Here is a 19,063-nt window from a genome sequence, read left to right on the forward strand (position 1 = left end):
CATCGTAAGGTACTCATCTTTTAAACTCTTGTCAAGATGATGACGTAAGAAAATCATAGTCTTAGAGCGATTTTGTACTGATGACTTATTGTCAATTTTGATGGCATTTCCAAGGTTTTTAGCCATAAGGTGAATTTCAGCATCAAATAGTTCTTGCCAGAAATTTTAAGAGAATCAAAGTCCAATTTTGTTAGATGCATCATCTTTCTACAAAGAGAAAAGACGAGATATATCAAGATCCATAATTATTAGAACAATATGTTCTATGAAAAATGATAGAAAAATCATATACGAAACAAAGGTTTCGAAGTGTTCATAAATATGAACAATGGATCCCATAAGGAAAACACGAGAAAAACATTCGTGTGATGTCTGTAGAGCCATAGGTCTAAGACTACTCGGTCAGCGGACTCGAGTCTTGACTATTGGAACATGTAGTTCTCAATGTCGTATATGAAATATAAACTTTCAACAATTATATATCAAATATGTAAAAATTACATGATCGCATAAAAATAATTGATGTTCATCTAGGAGAGAAAGAAGAAAAACTCATAGATCATTAGCCTTGGTCATAAGCAACTATGTTGCACCATAAGACATGCAGATCATCATGGAGTTCAAAGAAGAAGAAGAAGAAAAAAAATAAGAGCAAATGCGTGCTGATAACGTGTTGTAAACTAGAGGATGAGAGAGAGATAGAATAGAGAAACAAAATGTACCTCCTCCTACGTAGAAGAGTATGTTTCATTCTCATTAAACCCCTTTATATAGGAGTATTGTTTACATCATAAGGACATAACTAATGAGTATTTACAGTGGACAACCACATATATATAATACATACATATATATATATATATATATATATATATATATATATATATATATATATATTTATATTTATATTTATATAGTTGCGGCTTTAATTATGACAGTGGAGGCCCCCTTAACAAATTAACATCATCGACCGACCTCTTGTTCGATCATTGTTCTTAACAATATTGTTCTATATTTTTACAGATGCATGTCCTGATTGGCAAGGAGTAGACTTTATTATGAGTGTTAGATTGAAAGGGATAAACCCTAAAATCGAAAACGATTGTCTTGGCTCAAATTTGAAGAACCAATTAATGAGTCCAACTTCAGAGAGGGAAAAACAGAAGAATCAATAAACGAATGTAAGCGACTAATATCCATGATAATTTATTCAAGTGAAAGAAATAATTATACTCCATCCAACAACTGCGCACATGATCACAAGATCTGCTACACGAGAAAAGAAGCTAATCTGTTGATCATTTTCTTAACATTCTGAGTCTCGGCCTCGCTCAATATATGAAAAGCGTGTTCCTCTCCTTCCACTTCAAACAACTCAACTTCTCCTTTAAACCCACTTCCCTTCACCAAATCATAATACCAAACACCTCGATCCCTCAGCTCATCCTTGCTAGAAACACACACAAGCAGCTTAGAACACCCAAGCCCAGCCAGACTTGGAGCGCCCGGACCCGCCGGGTTCACCATCGGACTGTCAATCCCTCCCGGAGTCGACGGATTCAGAAACCCCCAAACCATGTAAGGCACATAGTTCTTGAAGTCCTCACCTTTCGGCTCCGACCCCAGTGGCTTGGAACTCAAAAAATAAGCGTGGGACATAAATGCCCCAACTAGTTTCACACTCGAGCTCACAGTCCCTGCCTTCATTGCTATGTTATGTACAATGTTACCACCTGCACTGTCACCACCAATGTAAACTTTACCGAAATCACCGTAGTTGAGTAACCATGGCTCTTTGTTAGCAGCACCCACATCTTCATTTTCGGTATGCGAAGCAACCCATTGAAGAGCATCCCAGCAGTCTTGGTAACAAATGGGAATTGGGACTTCCGGGGCGAGTCTGTACTCGACTGAAACAGCAACGACTTGGGCTTTCGAGACCAGGCGGTTGAGGAAGCGGTGGTGATCAGACGAGAAGGCGGATTCAAAGCAAAAACCACCGCCGTGGAAGTAGACCAAAACCGGAAGCTTTTGGTTTTGGACATTTTGGTCTAGGGTTTGAGGGAGAAAAAGGCGAGCAGAGATTTTGGGGTTGTCTGAGATGATAATGTCTTTGGAGGAAACACCGGTTTCGGGGTCACGAGCAGATGGAGGCACATAAGGAGAGCCCATGAGGCGTTCGACTGTGCCATCTTTGTAGACTCTGATGAAAGGAAGGAACTCGGAGGCTATTTTTTTGGGGGTGGAAGCCATTGCAGAAGTAGTCAAGTGTGTGCATAGAGGTGTAGGGAGATCGATGGCTTTGATATATATATATATAGTGGTGGCTAGTATATATAAATATTATAAAACAAAGGAAGGTTGAGATGGAGGAGGAGCCATGTTTGACAGTAATGCAAGGGTAGCAACGGCAAGTTGTCAACCATGCCGAGAGTAGCCGCCTGACGTCTTCTGTTTCCAAGTAAGTAATTTGTCATCCAAAGCTGGCACTGGGCCCTCAACCTAATTTCATGGTGGCTGGTTCTCATTATTTGAAGATTGTATTAGACTTGGTGCTTATAGCAAAATTGCGTTTCAGCTGATATTGCATTAATGTGCTTTGTTTGTTAGTTTTCTCAAACAGAAATGACGTCTATGTTTTTGAAATTAAGAAATTCTCGCCAAAGGAACCCACAATATGCCAAAAAATCTCCAAATAGCATTAACACACCATCACTCATTTTTTCTCATCAATAATTTAATACCACACTTCAACAAGAGTTCGGAAGATATTTTCACAAAAGAGAACCTATAGTAAATGCTAGCAACCTAGCACACATCAAAATAGTATTAACACACTGTCACACGTTTCTTCTCATCAGATACAGAAGATCAAAAGGAAAGATAGGTTACATTGCTTGGAAAGTTGACCTGTCTAAAGCCTATGGGCACCGCTAAATATTTTACTTCTTCACTCTAACAAGAGTTCGTAAGAAATTCTAACAAAGGAAACCACAATCAATTCATGCAAACCTCTAAATAGCATTAAAACACTATCACACGTTTCTTCTCAATAATAATTTACTTCTTTACTTCAACAAGAGTTTGTAAGACGTCTCACGAAAGGAAACCCACAGTAAATACTAGCAAACCTTTAACTAGCATTAATTAACACACTATCACACTCACACGTTGCTTGACTTGCTTCTCATCAATAGTTCACTTCTTTTGTAATGACCGGGCCCAAAATTTAAACCAAAACATTTTTGCCAGTTGAATTTAAAATTTAAATACGAATGAAAGTAGGAAGTGTTTGGACCCAAAATGAGCATTTTGGTTTGACAAAGCGTGTCTTGGAGAAATTGAGCCAATATCAGTGGCTCACATATATATTTTTGATAAGTTCAAAAATATATTATTAAGAGGCTAAATAAGGTCTACCAAACATGGAAATGAAAAATCAACTTTAGCACATTTTCCTACTTCGGCTAGGAGAAAGCGAGCTAGACAAGAAATGAGGGATGGCGGACTAACCATCCGAACTCCAAATGAGTTGAAACTTTCCAGATTAATTCTAGACATCCCATTGATCATTTCTTATGAAGAGTTCCAAAGCTCGTTCGGAGTGGAAAACCTTCAAACAAACAGTCCAATTTTCTGCAGAAGCAAAACTTGGAAACTGGACCTGTAAGAGGTCCAGCAGCATTTCTGGCCCAACCACATGGAAATAAATTCTGAAATTTTACCACAATAATCTACATTCATGGTGGATCATTTCATATGAAGAAATCGAAGGTTGAATCTGAGTTCTTAGTGGAGATAAAAATTGAGGGATAAGGGAGCAGAAAATGACTTAAACCTAACATTCCATTAGTGTTTAAGTGCTTGAACCTAACAATTCCATAAACTCATAAGTGCTCCATAAACTCATAAGTGCTCCATTATGATTTGTTTAAATGCCAAATAGTGTTGCTTGGTAGCCTATAAATAGAGGCTACAACATAGAACAATTCACTCATTCACACATCAAAACATCTCTAAGATGATCTAAGTTCTCTCTAGAGCAAACCTCTCTAAGAGCAACTCCTCTCCTTCTCTTTCTCTTATCGGTGATCACACTACTAGTCCTAGTCTTCTCGGAAGCCGACTTTCAGTGCCACCAAATCCTCTGTCAAAGTGCTTCGGTCCTAGTCTCCTCGGGAGCCGACGGTAGTGCCGCGACCACAACGGTTACAGAACCAGCCAAGCAAGGGTAACGCCCTAGCAACCCAGCCAAGCTAAAGTCACGCTTTAGCAAGTTCTCCCCACTTCCCAGTGATTTTCGCTCTGCTCGATCTACGACGTCGAGTATCGATTGTGTGAACAAGAAGAAACTCAACAAAAGTCCTCACCACGAGGCATAAAGAATCCCGCGACGAGGTTGGTGCTCTCCTCGTCTACAGTCGCTCAAAAGAAGTCAGGTCAAGGGACACCCCCAACGACCGCACCCGAACGGTGCTGGCACGCCCACGCAAGAAAAGAGACTGTTGACCAGCTCAAGAAAAACTGGAGCCAAACAGGAAGAAAATTTGCTGTAATTAAAAAGGTAAAGAACATGTACACAGCAAAACTAATTTAGCAATTAGATCCCAAAAGGATTCCAAGTGCTACTTACAAACAAAAATGCTTTTTTTTTACAAGAGCCGACCAAAATGAGAAAATACTACTCTCCACTGCCCACAACCTGAACTCTTCTGAAACCGAAACTAAAAGAACCTGCAAACACAAAGAACGAGGAATGAGCAAAAAGCACGCTCAGTAAATGACTCAAGTACTAAGCCAATAACATTATTTCCGAACATCACAGCCACATGATTCAAAATCATAGCATCTTTACTTCAACAAGAGTTCACCAATTGTAGCATACTATTTCTTTAGCTAATTTGAAAGAAATTAAAACTCTAAGCGCCGCCTAGCTCCCTCCTTGTGACACCATCAAGCTTTGATCTGCAACCTCCATTCTCCGGCGATGTAACAGGTCAGGGTAACATCTAGGTATGGAATTGTCGTGGGATTGTAAATTTTGAAACATAAAGAGCCCTCATAGACATTGTTTAAGCTCGCAAACCTAGCAAGGCTAGCTAGCATCATCTTTCTTTCTAAAACCCTAGCACAAAAAGACCTTATCAACGCTCTCACTAAGCGGTTAGGTTATAAAGATAACATCTGCTTCCTACAAGGAAGGTTTTCGCAAGGGGTCGCCACTATGCCAAAAAGGCCTTCAGACGACACACTTCAGACGACATAAGTTTTGTTTTATGTCGTCTGAGTTTTTCAGACGACATAATTTTTGTTTCTGTTGTCTGAATATACACTAAAACCATACTGGTTTAATTTGGAAAAATGGTGAGCATTCAGACGACACATTTGTGTAGTTGTAGAATGTGGTGATTTCCTATCTCAAATTTGGATAAGTGGTGAGTATTCAGACGACACATTTGTGTAGTTGTAGAAGGTGGTGATTTCCTATCTCAAATTTGGATAAGTGGTGAGTATTCAGACGACACATTTGTGTAGTTGTAGAAGGTGGTGATTTCTTATCTCAAATTTGGATAAATGGTGAGCATTCAGACAACACATTTGTGTAGTTGTAGAAGGTGTTGATTTCCTATCTCAAATTTGGAGGGATATCCAAAAGTTGATGAGCTTTTCCCTCTCAAATAGCCAAGCCTAGTTAACTAGAAATTGACATTTGGACAACATTTAAATGTTGTCTAATTGTGGAGGTTGTTTTAAAAAAATTTGAGTTATTTTGGCTTGTGCTTTTTGACCCCTATCCCTCGCAATAATTAAGTCATTTTCTCTCCTTCTCACTCTGCTCTCTCAACCCGACCTGGAACCCGCGACTTGTGCTTTTTGACCTCTATCCCTCACAATTATCCTTCTCATCAGCTCTCTCAGATCTCGATTCTCACTCTCTCGATTCTTCTTCTTAACCTCTCCTTCTTCTTCTTGGTCTCTATTTCATCTTTCGCGTCCGGATTATGGAGCTCTCCAGCAACCAGTAGAGCACTCTAGAAAAATTAGGCTTCTTCGCTATTTAGGTTCTTCCATTTGTGGGCTTCTCGATTTGGGGATTTCACGGGTACTCAATTAGCCACTTCGACAATCCAATCTTGCTTAGATTCATTCAGTTTACTTTGACATCCATAGCTGGTGAGTTAAATTCGAGATTTTAGATTAGGGTTTTGATTATTTGGCAAAATTTAAGAAATCTGGTGTTTTCGTTTGTGTTTAATCTGAGAGTGGACATTGGGGCTTGCTAAATCAAATCAAAATTATTCTGTCATGGTCTCAGAGGATGGAACTGCTCCGGCTACTACACGAATGGGTAATCCATTCTCTCCTTCTCAATTTTTCTATCTTTTGTGGGTAATGGGTAAAACCAAATTGGGGTTTTTTTGTCTGATTTTGATTTTGGGGTTTCATTCTGATTTTGATTTTGGGGTTTGTTTCTGACTTTGATTTTGTGGTCCCTCACTCTGAGGATGACTGCAGGAGGCGTTCTAGAGGCAATCCAGATTCAAGAGAATTTTTGTGTTTAGTGGGAGCAGTCTGGTTATAGAAGAACATTTAATATTTTTGTACATAGGTATTATTTGCGCATCAGCATTATCGTTTTGAATGTAAACTTTCTTAGTCTTCAAGGTAGAGTTTCTTTGCTTTGGTATATATCATTGAGCTTATGTGTTTTTGGTTTGTACAGGGAGAGGGAATTTCAGTAGCAAGATGATCGATTTAGCTATGAAGACCACCTCAAACTCTTCGTCGACAACTCTAGATCGATCAAGACCAAGCTTACAGTTCAGTAATCAATGGTGTTTCTATTCATGTTATTAGTTAACTGATAAAGATAAAGCCTTTAACCCTCTTAATATGTTCTTTAATTTTCTAGGATTATTCATATGATATGAAGTAGAGTATTCACAATTGTGTTGGGCTTTGATTTTTGAGTGTGCTTTTGTTTTCAATGGGATTTCCTATTGGTGGTGGCATCAAAATGATTTTGTTTTTGGTTTTTGTTTTACTGAAATTGGGAGGTTGCTGTTAGCCTAATCGCCAAATTCAAAACCACCGGAAGTAGATCTTGGTAAGGAGAAATGTCTTTAATAATCTGCCATCTTCAACCCAACTCAACTCAGGCAGTTTCTTTGTCCATCTTCAGTAGATCTTGGTAAGGAGAAATTTCTTGGTAAGGCATTTTCTTTCTCCATCTTCAGCAGATCTTGGTAAGGAGAAATTTCTTGCTAAGGCATTTTCTTGATCTGCTGAAGGAGAAATTTCTTGTTGAGGCACTTTCTTTCTCCATCTTCAGCAGATCTTGGTAAGGCATTTTCTTTCTCCATCTTCAGCATTTCCATCAACAACCCAACTTAGGCATCCTCTTCCTCCTCCTCCTTCTACATTAGGTAAAGGTCATTTTTCATGTTTGCTTTGCTAAGTTCTTTGTTTTGATTTCTAGGAATTTGCTAGAAAATTTTTTGACATTGGAATTTAGCAATAGGTGGTTAACCATATATAGCCAATAAGTGGATGCGTTGAGAGTGTGGTTTTGATATGGGTTTCAAAGTTTTTGACCGTTTGTGTTTGAATGCCACTCCTTGAAATTGGTATCATGTGTTCACTTACTAGTAAGCATAATATTTTGAGCACTTTCAGTACTAGTAGAATTGTGTTTTCTTGTGTCTTGTGTTTGAGTAATAAAGTCTAGAATGAGATGAGATGAGAATGTCTTGAGAGTGTAAGTAACAAGGTTTTAGATAGTCTGATGTTGTAGGACATAATGAAAGAGATGTAAATAAGGATATAGTCAGTGACTGATTTACACCATCCCCTAAAAGATATTAATTGTGTACAAAAAATATATGAATAAGGGATAGTTTACTCCCATTTTCTCCATTTTCGGTACCCTAATTTGCAGTCTTGATGCTTCATGAGCAAGCAGCTCCTGTAGTTACTTAAAGAATGCTAGCTACATATACTTTGACTCCAACTACTTGAAGTTTGACAAGTTCGATGATCTTTGCCCGGTTGCACTTGTTAAAGAGGTACAACATCAATGTCTTCTATTTTGGTTACCTATGTAACATGACCCATTTACATTGATATTATAAGAAAATGTTTGTTTGTTGCGGTGCTGTAAGTCGAAGTTATAATGATAAATACTGCTATGTGACACCTCCCACTTTCTTTATAGTTTCTCAAGTTATAATTTACAGTAGTCATATTAAGTATACCCATCCAGATGCAAACTAGTCATTATTGCTGAGCAAATCATATAACTCTAGTCAGTCCCTTGTAAAGCCACTTTTTTTTCTTCTTTTCTGAAGCATCTCTAAAGAAATTAAAACTTATATATCCTTATTTTTGCATATCCAATATTATCCATCATTGACCAAACTTCTTTTTATTAGTTAACTGAGAGAGGTGGTTACATGGACCCTTGAAGCTATGTGACGCACCAGGAATAAGAGGTGCCTACGGGTGTATGTCAATAAGGATATAGGCATTGAACAAGGGTAAAGCTATGTGACACCTCCCACTTTCTTACATACCAACCTTCTCAGCTCTATCAATCTAGTTACTCCCTATATATGTTGTATTTGCAGGGACATCTACAATCATTTTGTAAGTGATGCAACTGGCCGGAGGAGCAACTCTATGCAAACAGAGATAGGTACTCCAGCTGATCCCTTCCCAGCAAGGTTTGTTTACTTATTTCTTTTAAAATAATGCACATATATAAGAGATCATCAAGATTGGGAATCAAGAAGGGGGGATTTGCAACATATTTGGGATCGGTAAGGTGAGTATTACATATTTCCTTATAGCTTCCTCTCTTTATTGGTTTTTTTTTTTTTTTTGGCTTTTCTGCAGTAGGTGTCTCTTGATTTATTTACCTTAACTCTTGTCTTATAAGTTTTTTAAGCATTCTCTCTCGTTAGGTGGGACTAGTTGTAGCATTGCAATGTGGTCATTAAATTTTTTTTTTTTTTTTTGAGTGCAAGGTTTAGAGTTGGTTAGGGTTTTCTGAAACAAGAATTATTACTTATGATATGATGAATTTTGTTGACCATTCAGAGTTTGAGTTTTTGCATCGTAACACAGGGAATAGAAGTTTTGTTTGATGTTAGAAAGGGTTAGAGTTGGTTAGTGAAACAAGATTTAGTATCAATGTAAAAACAGTAAGATGAATGAGCAGCCTTTTAGTTTTAACTTGTAATGCAGTAGATAAAGCTTTTGTTTGCTGTTAGAAATGAATTATATGGTTAACCAAAATTGTATTGTTTATAATGAATTTAACTAGTACTGGATGCATCTATAAATGGTATTTTCTGTATCAGAATTTTTACCACTGACTGTGTTTGTCCTTCAGGCTTGTAACTTTATTATTATTTAATTACCAGGGATTTATTTTGGTTGTTTTCAGGGGTCGGAATTCATGGTGTCCTACTTTTCATAACATTGATTGGAAAGGTGTGGTGAACTTATTTAGTATTCTGTACCTTTTTTTTTAAATATTTTATTTGAAGAGTGAACAATGCATTAGATTATAATCGTCTTCTGGTAACTACACAGATGTTTGTGAACCTTGGTTCAGCGGGGAGTGGTCTAGCTTTATGCAGAGAAGGTCCTCTCGATAATTGTCCTTTAATGATAATTATTCTTTGTTTCCAGAGAACGGGGGAAGGAGGAGGAGGAGGAGGAGGAGGAGGAGGAGGAGGATCCGACCAACAGCAGAGAGTTTCTCCACTGTTTGAGATTTGCAATCGACATCAATCCGGACAAAGATTGGGTTAGCATCATCAATCATTATCCTTAGCTTTTTCTTCTTCAAGTTATCCATCTGATACACTATAAATCTCTTCTTTCAATTAAACTAAACCTTGAATAGTTTTTGGAAAGCAAGAAACACATGTTCTCAATTGAAAACAAGAATTTGTATCTAATTTAAGGATTAAAATTTTGTGTTTTTGATAATCTCACAAAACAAGAATTTTGTGAGATTATCAAAAACACTAACCTCACATTATAATACCATACAATGGCTTCAGGACTGAAAGTACTGAGCTCTGGCAATTTTATTCTGTGGCAGGTGAAGGAATGCATGTCAGCCTTGCTGCGTTTTGCGAAGAGGTCTAGTTCTGAAAAATAAAAGTTAAAACAATGAAAGTATTTTAGTCTTCCCGAGCTGACAATGTGTTTCTGTGTAACTAAGTATCATTTGAAATTTTCTTTTCCGTTTCATATGTTGAATATAGGGATAGTGCCAGGAAAGCTCTAAGTTCTGCTACTTGATTATGCCTTAAACAGAAATTCAACTTTATTTTTTCTCTTGTAGGCCTCATTTGAGCGAGCAAAAAAATGGGTGCTAGAACTGAAATCACAAGGTATTGCTCGCACTTTCTTGCTGTCTAAACTCACTCAGTCCTTGGCTGCTTTAAACAATTTTAGGCTATAACTTTAATTTCAGTTTTGTTTAGGTGTTGTACTCTGTATACTAACTTTCTATGCGAGTTTGCGTCTTTCAATATAGCTAATTCTATCTACTTGGATCATTCTCTTATGACAAGGCAATCCAAATATGGTCATAGCACTAGCTGGGAATAAAGCAGATCTAGTAGAGTCAACTCTCGGTCAATATGCACTTGTTGCTTTATTTTAGCATTCTTACTATGGTGTTTGAAAGCTTTTAAATTTTTTATTTTATTCTTTTCTTATAAGGGAACACGTAAAGCCATGAAAGATGTTTGTTTGAAATATAATCGATGTCAAGATTTTGCTTCTAGTTAGTTTGTTAGTCATGAGGTATCATCTTGTTTCTTGCTATGTTCTTGCTCTAATTGGGCTCGTCGTTTGAAGGTTTTTGTTGTTTTCTTGCAAGCTAATATGTTCTCTAATCTATTCTCTGATTTGCTTCAAAGGGCTGTAAGACATCTCTTTGTGCTGGCTTGTTGTAAGAAAATGGATCCTTATTTACTGGCTATCATTTTCATGGATGCCCACAATAGCAAAGACAAATTTAATCATGCTTTGGTAAGCTTTTTTCTTTTCTTTTCTTTGGTAAGGACACTTGAGTAATGTGGCTTGATGTTTTGCTATTTTGTTTATTATTCTGCTAAACTGCTTTGTCCTTGGTTGCATGATATCTGATCCAGCAAAACAAGGATATAACTTCATTCTATGTGCATATTATCTGCAGGGTTATGCATATATACTCACGCACCCCGGAATACCTTCCGTCTTCGATGACCACTTCTATGATTCGGGTGATTCCATTCATGATCAGATTGTGAAACTGGTACAGCAGTATGGCTAGCTAGTTCTTTTATTAACTTGTGTCTAGTAGAAATTCTTCCTTCTTTAAGCATTTGGACTTGTCTGCATGTCCAGATTAGTAGATATGGGTCATTTTGAATTGATATTCATGATTAGGTTTGTGTACATGAGACAATGGTGGATTAATGGAAATTGTAATGACTGATTTTGGATGTAGATTTTATGGTTTCGTACTTTCATGAATGGGCAATTTTAGTTTCCAAAATGTATGCATACCAATTGTAACAGGGGACAACTAATATGTGTTATCTCAAATTGCAAGCTACAACAAAAGCACACCAAAATGTGTGGTTGCAACTGCACACAAACAACACAAAAATCAATTAGAAGTGTATTGTCTTTTTGGCATTCGTACAACAGAAAATTGTAGTCTGAATGGAAAAACAACAACAAAAGTTTGATAAAAATGTTGGCTAAAGCGTATCACAACAACAAATAAGTGTGGTTGGATTTAACCAAAGATAATATATAAGACTTACAATTTGTGGTCCCTTTTATATTCAGACCACAAATATTTGTCATGTTAATAACCTCAGACGACAGAAATATGTCTTGTAAATATGCTTCACACAATAGAATTTATATCAGAATGTAGTTGTTTTGTTTCTCATACAACACAAAACTGTTGTGTGATTACGTTTAAAGATACATATCGCAATGGTCCTGAAATGCAAAACTCATCAAACGACACAAGATTTTTATTTGTTTCTGTCGTCTGAAAAATCAGACGACAAAAGTGTTCTGTCGTCTGATACCCCCAAGTTCTGTCGTCTGATTTTTCAGACGACAGAAGTGTTCTGTCTTCTGATACCCCCAAGACACGACACCGTACTAGACGACATATTTTGGTTCATTCAGACGACAGAACAGTTCTGTCGTCTGAAGGCCTTTTTGGCATAGTGCGCACTACTATGGAACGACGACACTCATGCAGCTCTCAAGTCTCACTCTCCTAACCACATCGATGTAATTGTTGGCAAACCAGAAGACAATAGCAAATGGAGGTTTACCAGAATTTATGACATTGCAGCAAGGGGTGGAAGGCATCGAACTTTTTTTTTTTTGACTTTGTCAAGGGGAACCCAAAGGCTTCCTAGGCCCAAGATAAACCCCTTTGGCGCATGTGAAATGCTCCAACTGTGCATTGCAGCACAGTGCCTAGCCACTTTGACAGCTTCGGGGTTCGAACCTAGGTTGGGGAGCACACCCAACAAGGCAAGAACCACTAGGCCACTTGCAGTGGTTGGAAGGCATCGAACTTGGTCACTCATCAGAATCCTAGCATCTGACAACTGCTATTTATCTTGACTTATAGCGGGAGATTTCAACGAGGTTATGTCCAATAATGATAAGTCTGGAGGACCTAGGCGTGCTGCGTCAATGGTCACGTTCAGAAGAACCATGGCCGGTTGTGGCCTCATTGATATGGGGTTTGTAGGCAGTCGCTTTACCTAGAGCAACAAGTTTACCAAAGAACGTCTTGATATATAGGGGCTTTCAGACTACACAATGGAGAGCTATGTTTCCTTATAGCAGTCATCACGCTAATTCCCACTGAATCAGATCACTGCTCTCTACTAATTGTAGTGAGTTCAGAAAATTTGCAGTACAAGAAGGTTAAGAAACAGTTTCGATTTGAAGAGTACGTACTGGCATGAAAACTCTAATTGTGGGTAGATTATAAAAAGAGCATGGGCTGCGCCTTCTACAGGAAATGCGCTTCATCGATCAGTTGGCTTCAAAGATAAAAAACACAGCACAATCTCATGCAGTGGCATTCATCTGAGTTTGATCGACAATCAGAAGGCTGAATTACGTGTCATTCAAGAAAAACTAAATGACATCATGAAATTACCCTTCTTCCCAAACAATATGAAGAACAAAGATTACTACATGTCAAACATAGTCAAATCTTGACTCAGCAGCAGGAAAAGTACTAGGGGCAAAGATCAAGAGCTGTTTGGCTCAAGGATGGTGATCGAAACTCTGCATTTTTTCATAGAAGGGCTAGTAACAGAAGAAACAGGAATCTAATCCGAGGTCTAAATGCAAGGCCACTGGCAATCGAAACCAGGTGAAATTCAGAGGTTGCTGATGACATACTTCATTGGGGGCTTTTCAACTGAAGTTACAAATCTTGAGGCACTTACACTACTTGAAGCCACATCAATGAAAGTCCTTGTATCATAAACTTCATCTATCTCTTCTCTTTTTGTTCTACTTTGTCTTTGGCTTTCTTTTCTCTATATATAGGCCCTTTCCATAAGTTAGAGCCAATGTCTCTCAAAATGAAAAGAGAAAAGAACTTCTCGACAAGAAACAAAACGAATAGGAAAGGAAAGAAAAGCGGTAAGGCCATAAGTATGTTTTCAAAGAATACTTGGTGCACATTGGGCTAGTCTGATCCCCGGTTACTAAATACATATAAATCAAATGCTACTGTTAAAGATATTTTGATGCGCATCTCCGGCAATATTATCTGAAATTCTAGTATTTTGTTTAAAAATCTTCATCAAAGTTATTTTAGCCAACTATTTTTGAAAATTTGACAAAAAGGAAACTGTTGGGGTTGATATTTGAGAAAGACATATATCTTTGATAAAATTTATGTTTTAAGGGATCCATCAGAGCAGCAGTTACAGTATAAGATTAATTTTTTTTTTTTGTATTCAATTTCTTAATGCAATAAACCACATCATACTAAGGAACTTTTAACTTTGGGACTCCAAAGGTAGCCTCCGAGACAACAATCTTTGGAGGGTACCTTTGGAGTCCCAAACTTGTGTTTTATGTGAGACTGCAGTTGAAACAACTCTTCATATTTGTCGGGACTGCCCTTTCACAAAGCAGGTTCTTCAATCTGATGGGATATTGTCTCAGGTGTGTTGCGGGCCTCAAGCTGTTACCGGTGAGTTGGTGGAATGGTTTATATGTGTAAGAGAGTTGTCCTTGTTAAAGTTGGGAGAATTCGTGTACATGTTGTGGGGAATTTGGAAAGCAAGGAATTGCCGCATCTGGGAGAATAAAAGTTGTTGGCCTTGTGATGTGCATATCAGAACGTCTACAAGACTGCAGGACAACAGAGTGCATAATCCCAAGCTGTTTTGTGGACGAGATGCTACAGGGTGGGGGCAGGCCACTTCAGGAACTGATTTCACCTGAGCATGCTGAGGCGGAGGCGTGCAAAATGGCTATATATGCACTTTGCCGTGGAGCAGGCGTTACTGCCGGCAATAATTGAAACTGATTCTCAACTAGTGCAACGTCAACCGGCTATGTCATCCAACATAAATACATCTTTGCTGGGACGTCTTTATGATGATATGAGTTCCATCTTAGAAAGCCATCCCAATTTGAGGATTACTCATGCTAGGCTATATGTCAATAAGGTTGCACATCTTATGGCACAACATGCAGAATGTTTTTTTCTTTCTACTCCTCCTTTCCTTACAGCTGAAGCTTTCTTGATGTGAGTTTTCTCCTTTCAATGAAGTTTGACCTCTTCTACCTCAAAAAAAAAAAAAAAGGAACTTTTAACTAGCTTTTTTTCCTGAAGTTTTAATTTCTTATTTTTCCTTGCTATCATTTGTATCATTCCTGCTTTTTTTTCCCCCTTCTTTTGGTAATCGGCAGAGAATATAAACAAAATTTAATGTAAACACTGCACATCTTGGTGAAGGTGTTTTTTCATTATTATACTAATACAAATTGCCGACAAAAACAGTAAGTTTCAAGAAGAGTTTTTTATATTCAGTCATGATTCATTTATTCTGGTGTTGCATTTTAGTTTAACTTTAGCTCTGAAAATTCTGCCTTGATTATTTCCACATGAAGTTCACTTCTCAGTTACTTCAATTTCATTATTAGATTGTGGCCGGAAGAGCTGTAAGAAGGCTGATTTGCAGAGAAGAAATAGCAAGTCAACTGTAGTGGCCCTAAAGAACATTCGTCGATCAGTTGTACTTACTACCCATATCGTTGGGAGAAAGACTAAAGTATGTCAAAATTTCTCATAGATATCATAATTTATGTAATATTTACCACTTTGAGGAGTGATGTTATCACTTTCGACAACTCATGTAACTAAAAGAATCATCATTAAGATGAATGAGGTCCTCATTAGAGTATATATATTATGTTCTTGTGTGAGTCAGTAAGAAGTTGTAATAGAATGTATGTCATATGTTGACATGTTATAGAATTTTTCATATAATGTGTATTAATTATTTGTGATTCCATAAACCTTGTGATAGTGAAGTGGTAGCGCTCATATGCTCTGGATATTTTTTTCAGCAAATTGTTGTCAATGTACTGTATGTATATATAATTCTCAATAATTCGTTTAATATTCTTTGCTGACATGAAGAAATATTGTTATGTGCTTCTTTCTTTCATCATGGGACTATGGGAGTTGTTCAATAGTTCTCTGAGTTTAAATTCAAAGATCTGATTGATGTCTTGTAAAACTCCGCTGCCTAATTATCCCCTTTTAACAAATACTGGTAAAACTCAAACACAACTTCAAGCCTTTAAGGACCTGAATAGAGATGATAATTACAAACCACTTGTCAGTTAATTCCCTTGATTCAGTAGTAGATGTGCTTTCACTTAGTAGTTGAAATATACATGAGTTACGTTGGTTCCAACACACACACACACACACACACACTACATTGGTCCCAATCTTGTTCAAAAGGAAAACATCAATCTACACCCTCCAGGAACTCTACTTAAAAATTGCAAGCAGCTTCTGAGCCATTTTAGTATTGTTCATGTAAACCATACCCACAAAGAACGGAATATGGTGCAGATCTATAACTTTCATTTCGCTCCCCAATATTGGTCACACTAGAAATATGCGTTAGCGGCTTATTCTTCATCTACTGGCTTCCACTTTCATCAAATATATGTATCAAACAAGAATTCAATAAAGTTTTAGTTTCAATAATTCAATATCATAGACTCATAGTAGTACATTACAAGTATACAACCACATGCAAAGGATTGGCTTTTGGATAAACCCCTGCAAGGGATGAAACCCACTGCAAATTAACCAATCACAAGTTGAGTTCTCAGCAGCCATAAAACTCGACGAGAACAGAGAAGATGCAGTTCACTTGAGGAGGAAATCAGCCAACTTTTTTGTCAATTCCTTAGCTTTCCGAGTCTCAAATTTCAAAATATGAAATGCATGATCCTCTCCTTCCACTTCAACCAACTCTGCTTCACCTTCAAACCCACTTCTTTTCACTGCCTCATAGTAACCCAGACCTCTATGCCTCAGCTCATCATTCTCAGAAACACTAACAAGCACCCTTGAACAACCAAGTCCAGCCAAGCTTGGTGCTTCTGGAGCAACAGGATTGATCACTGGATTATCAATCCCACCAGGCGCTGAAGGGTATGCCATGTCCCAAACCAAACAAGCCAAATCCTTCTCAGGCTCTTCACAAGCGTCTCCCTCAATTGGCTTGGAGCCCCAAAAAAAAGGGTGTGTAAGAAAGACTCCCAACAAGTTTATACCATTAGGCAATCCTTCTTTCCCAACTCTCATTGCCACGTTATGAGCAATGTTGGCTCCTGCACTATCACCACCCAGAAATAACCGATTCGGGTCGCCGTGATTGATCAACCAGGGCTCTTCAGTAATGCCATTATCAGCAAAATGCAAGGCAACCCAATTCAGTGCAGCCCAGCTATCGTCATATGCAATGGGGAGAGAGTGCTCAGGAGCCATTCTGTACTCGACTGACACAGCAACAACTTTGGCTTGGGACACCAAGCTGTTGAGAAACCTGTGGTGATCAAAAGAGAAGGCGGATTCGACGCAGAAAGCTCCACCGTGGTAGTAAACCAATATGGGTATTTTCTTGTGAGGCTCATTGAGTTTTGGGAGGAAGAGTCTGGCAGAAATCAAAGGATTTTGTGAAATTGTGATGTCTTTTGATGACACTCCTGAATCTGGGTCATCAAGTGTTGGGGGTACATATGGGGAGCCCATGAGTCGTTCAACAGAGCCGTCTTTGTAGATTCTGAGAAATGGGAGAAGCTCTGTGTCTATCTCCTTGGGAACGGAATCGATGGTCTCACTGCGACTGCATTGGTGATGAGTTTGGAGAAGAAATTTGTTTCTGGGTTTTGAAGAGATGGGGTCACATATGGTGAGCCCATGACTCTGTGATCTTTGAAGACTGTGATAAGAGGAAGAAAATCTGAGGCGGTTTCTTTGGTAGTGGAAGCCATTAGAGAAGATAGAGAGAAGTTTTTGAAGTACAGGATAATGGATTGGTGCACGAATGGTGTTTGTTGATATGCCTAGAAAGGAAGAAGCGTTTGACATCATTTTTTGCCCTTTTCTCGATCTGATTTTTCAAGAAAGAGAGGAGTCATTCTCGACACTGGGTAACCAAGTCTCAAAATTTTAGCCAGGGGCTACTTGGTACCTATTACAAATATTGCAGAGTGACACGGTCTTGTGGAACTCTTAGAAAGAGACATTTGCTGAACGCAGTACCACTCTATCTATTGAGTGAAATTAGGAGGGAGTAAACTAATAAGGTACTTACCAAAGATTGAAATATCTGCTATATCTTTTATATATATATTTTTTAGAGGGACTGATATATCATATAGGAAAAATACCTCATCTTCCACTGTTTCTACAAAATTTCTCTAATATTGTTAAATATTCTCGATATATAAAATATTTACGATATATCCCGATAAAATAAAGAAATATCTGTAAAATCTAACAAGAGAAATAAAAATAAAAAAATTACTCAGTTATTCATAGAGAAACATACACTGTGTGGGGGTGTAAAATTTTAAGAACAATTTCCAGTCAGAAAATGACCTAATAGAGAGGGAGTGCAACCTTTTTGGGAGCCTCGAGATAAAACCTCTAGAGGCGAATTTGGGTGAGGCGAAATCCCCTCAAGACGAATCTAAGCGAGGAGAAATCCATTCAGGACGAATCTAAGTGAGGAGAAATCCCCTCAGGGGAATCTATGTGAGAAATAATTCTTTAAAGACAAATTTGTGTGAGGAGAAATCCATTCAAGGCGAATATGAGTGAGGAGTAATCCCCTTCAGGCGAATCTGGGTGAGAAATAATTAATCCCCTTGAAGGGAATCTGAGTGAGGAGTAATCCTTTAAAAGGGAATCTGAAAGAGAAGAAATCCCCTTAAGACGAATCTGGGTGAGGAGAAATCAGCATTTGTAGTACTTTTGTAGAATCGTAGATTCGTAGACAAGGTTTCAAATTTCTCCGAAACTGCCAAAATTTCCGTAATTTTGAAGTACCGCAATGAAATTCATATGCTATATCATTTCCGTCAGGAGTTTCTCGAAATTTTCCGTACATTTCCACGAAATTCTTAATTTCTGAAATATCTACACACACAAAATATATTTAAAAATTCACACCGAAATTTTGTCCGAAATTTCTTTGAAACTTCTGTGAAATTTGTATGTTACCACCAATAAATTTTCTACTTCATACTTTCATAGAGAAAATATGAAATTTTGATTTTTTTTTTGTTGCAATCCAATTTGTATGCAACAAAAAACCACAACATGATTCCCACAGGCCACAACATGTATTCAATTTGTATTTATCTTCTACAAAGTTGAATGCTCTAACCACAACATGATTCACTTTTTGCTTCGTCTCAAATTTCGTATGTTTTATACAATAAAATATCA

The 19,063-nt window shown here is 37.8% G+C and overlaps 2 protein-coding genes and 1 long non-coding RNA gene across 19 annotated transcripts; 1 reads left to right on the forward strand and 2 right to left on the reverse strand.

The window, feature by feature from the left end:
- Positions 1–1,182: 1,182 nt before the first annotated feature.
- On the reverse strand, positions 1,183–2,399 carry LOC133712235 (2-hydroxyisoflavanone dehydratase-like). Its single transcript, XM_062138348.1, has one exon. It carries the CDS (start codon positions 2,251–2,253, stop codon positions 1,270–1,272), a length of 984 nt encoding a protein of 327 aa, XP_061994332.1. The 5' UTR covers positions 2,254–2,399; the 3' UTR covers positions 1,183–1,269.
- Positions 2,400–5,775: 3,376 nt separating this feature from the next.
- Positions 5,776–11,514, forward strand: LOC133710147 (uncharacterized). Of its 17 annotated transcripts, none has more exons than XR_009846531.1 (11): positions 5,777–6,349; positions 6,517–6,610; positions 6,725–8,066; positions 8,433–8,537; positions 8,628–8,824; positions 9,449–9,495; positions 9,598–9,814; positions 10,115–10,155; positions 10,361–10,409; positions 10,944–11,055; positions 11,222–11,514. It is a non-coding gene; the product is annotated as an uncharacterized LOC133710147 (long non-coding RNA). The 17 variants fall into 17 exon arrangements; XR_009846542.1 differs by having other exon boundaries at positions 5,777–6,174; positions 6,265–6,349; positions 6,506–6,610; positions 8,628–9,495; positions 9,697–9,814; XR_009846536.1 differs by having other exon boundaries at positions 5,777–6,174; positions 6,265–6,349; positions 8,628–9,495; positions 9,697–9,814.
- Positions 11,515–16,281: 4,767 nt separating this feature from the next.
- Positions 16,282–17,876, reverse strand: LOC133709789 (2-hydroxyisoflavanone dehydratase-like). The gene has a single exon (XM_062135663.1). The coding sequence runs from the start codon at positions 17,699–17,701 to the stop codon at positions 16,472–16,474; it is 1,230 nt and encodes a 409-aa protein (XP_061991647.1). The 5' UTR covers positions 17,702–17,876; the 3' UTR covers positions 16,282–16,471.
- Positions 17,877–19,063: the final 1,187 nt, after the last annotated feature.

The sequence above is a fragment of the Rosa rugosa genome, chromosome 5 (genome assembly GCF_958449725.1).
Source record: "Rosa rugosa chromosome 5, drRosRugo1.1, whole genome shotgun sequence".
NCBI classification, from domain to species: Eukaryota; Viridiplantae; Streptophyta; class Magnoliopsida; order Rosales; family Rosaceae; genus Rosa; species Rosa rugosa.

Excerpts from the sequence above, each read along its gene's own strand:
- LOC133709789 (XM_062135663.1), bottom strand. The coding sequence starts at position 17,701 with ATGATGTCAAACGCTTCTTCCTTTCTAGGCATATCAACAAACACCATT.
- LOC133712235 (XM_062138348.1), bottom strand. The coding sequence starts at position 2,253 with ATGGCTTCCACCCCCAAAAAAATAGCCTCCGAGTTCCTTCCTTTCATC.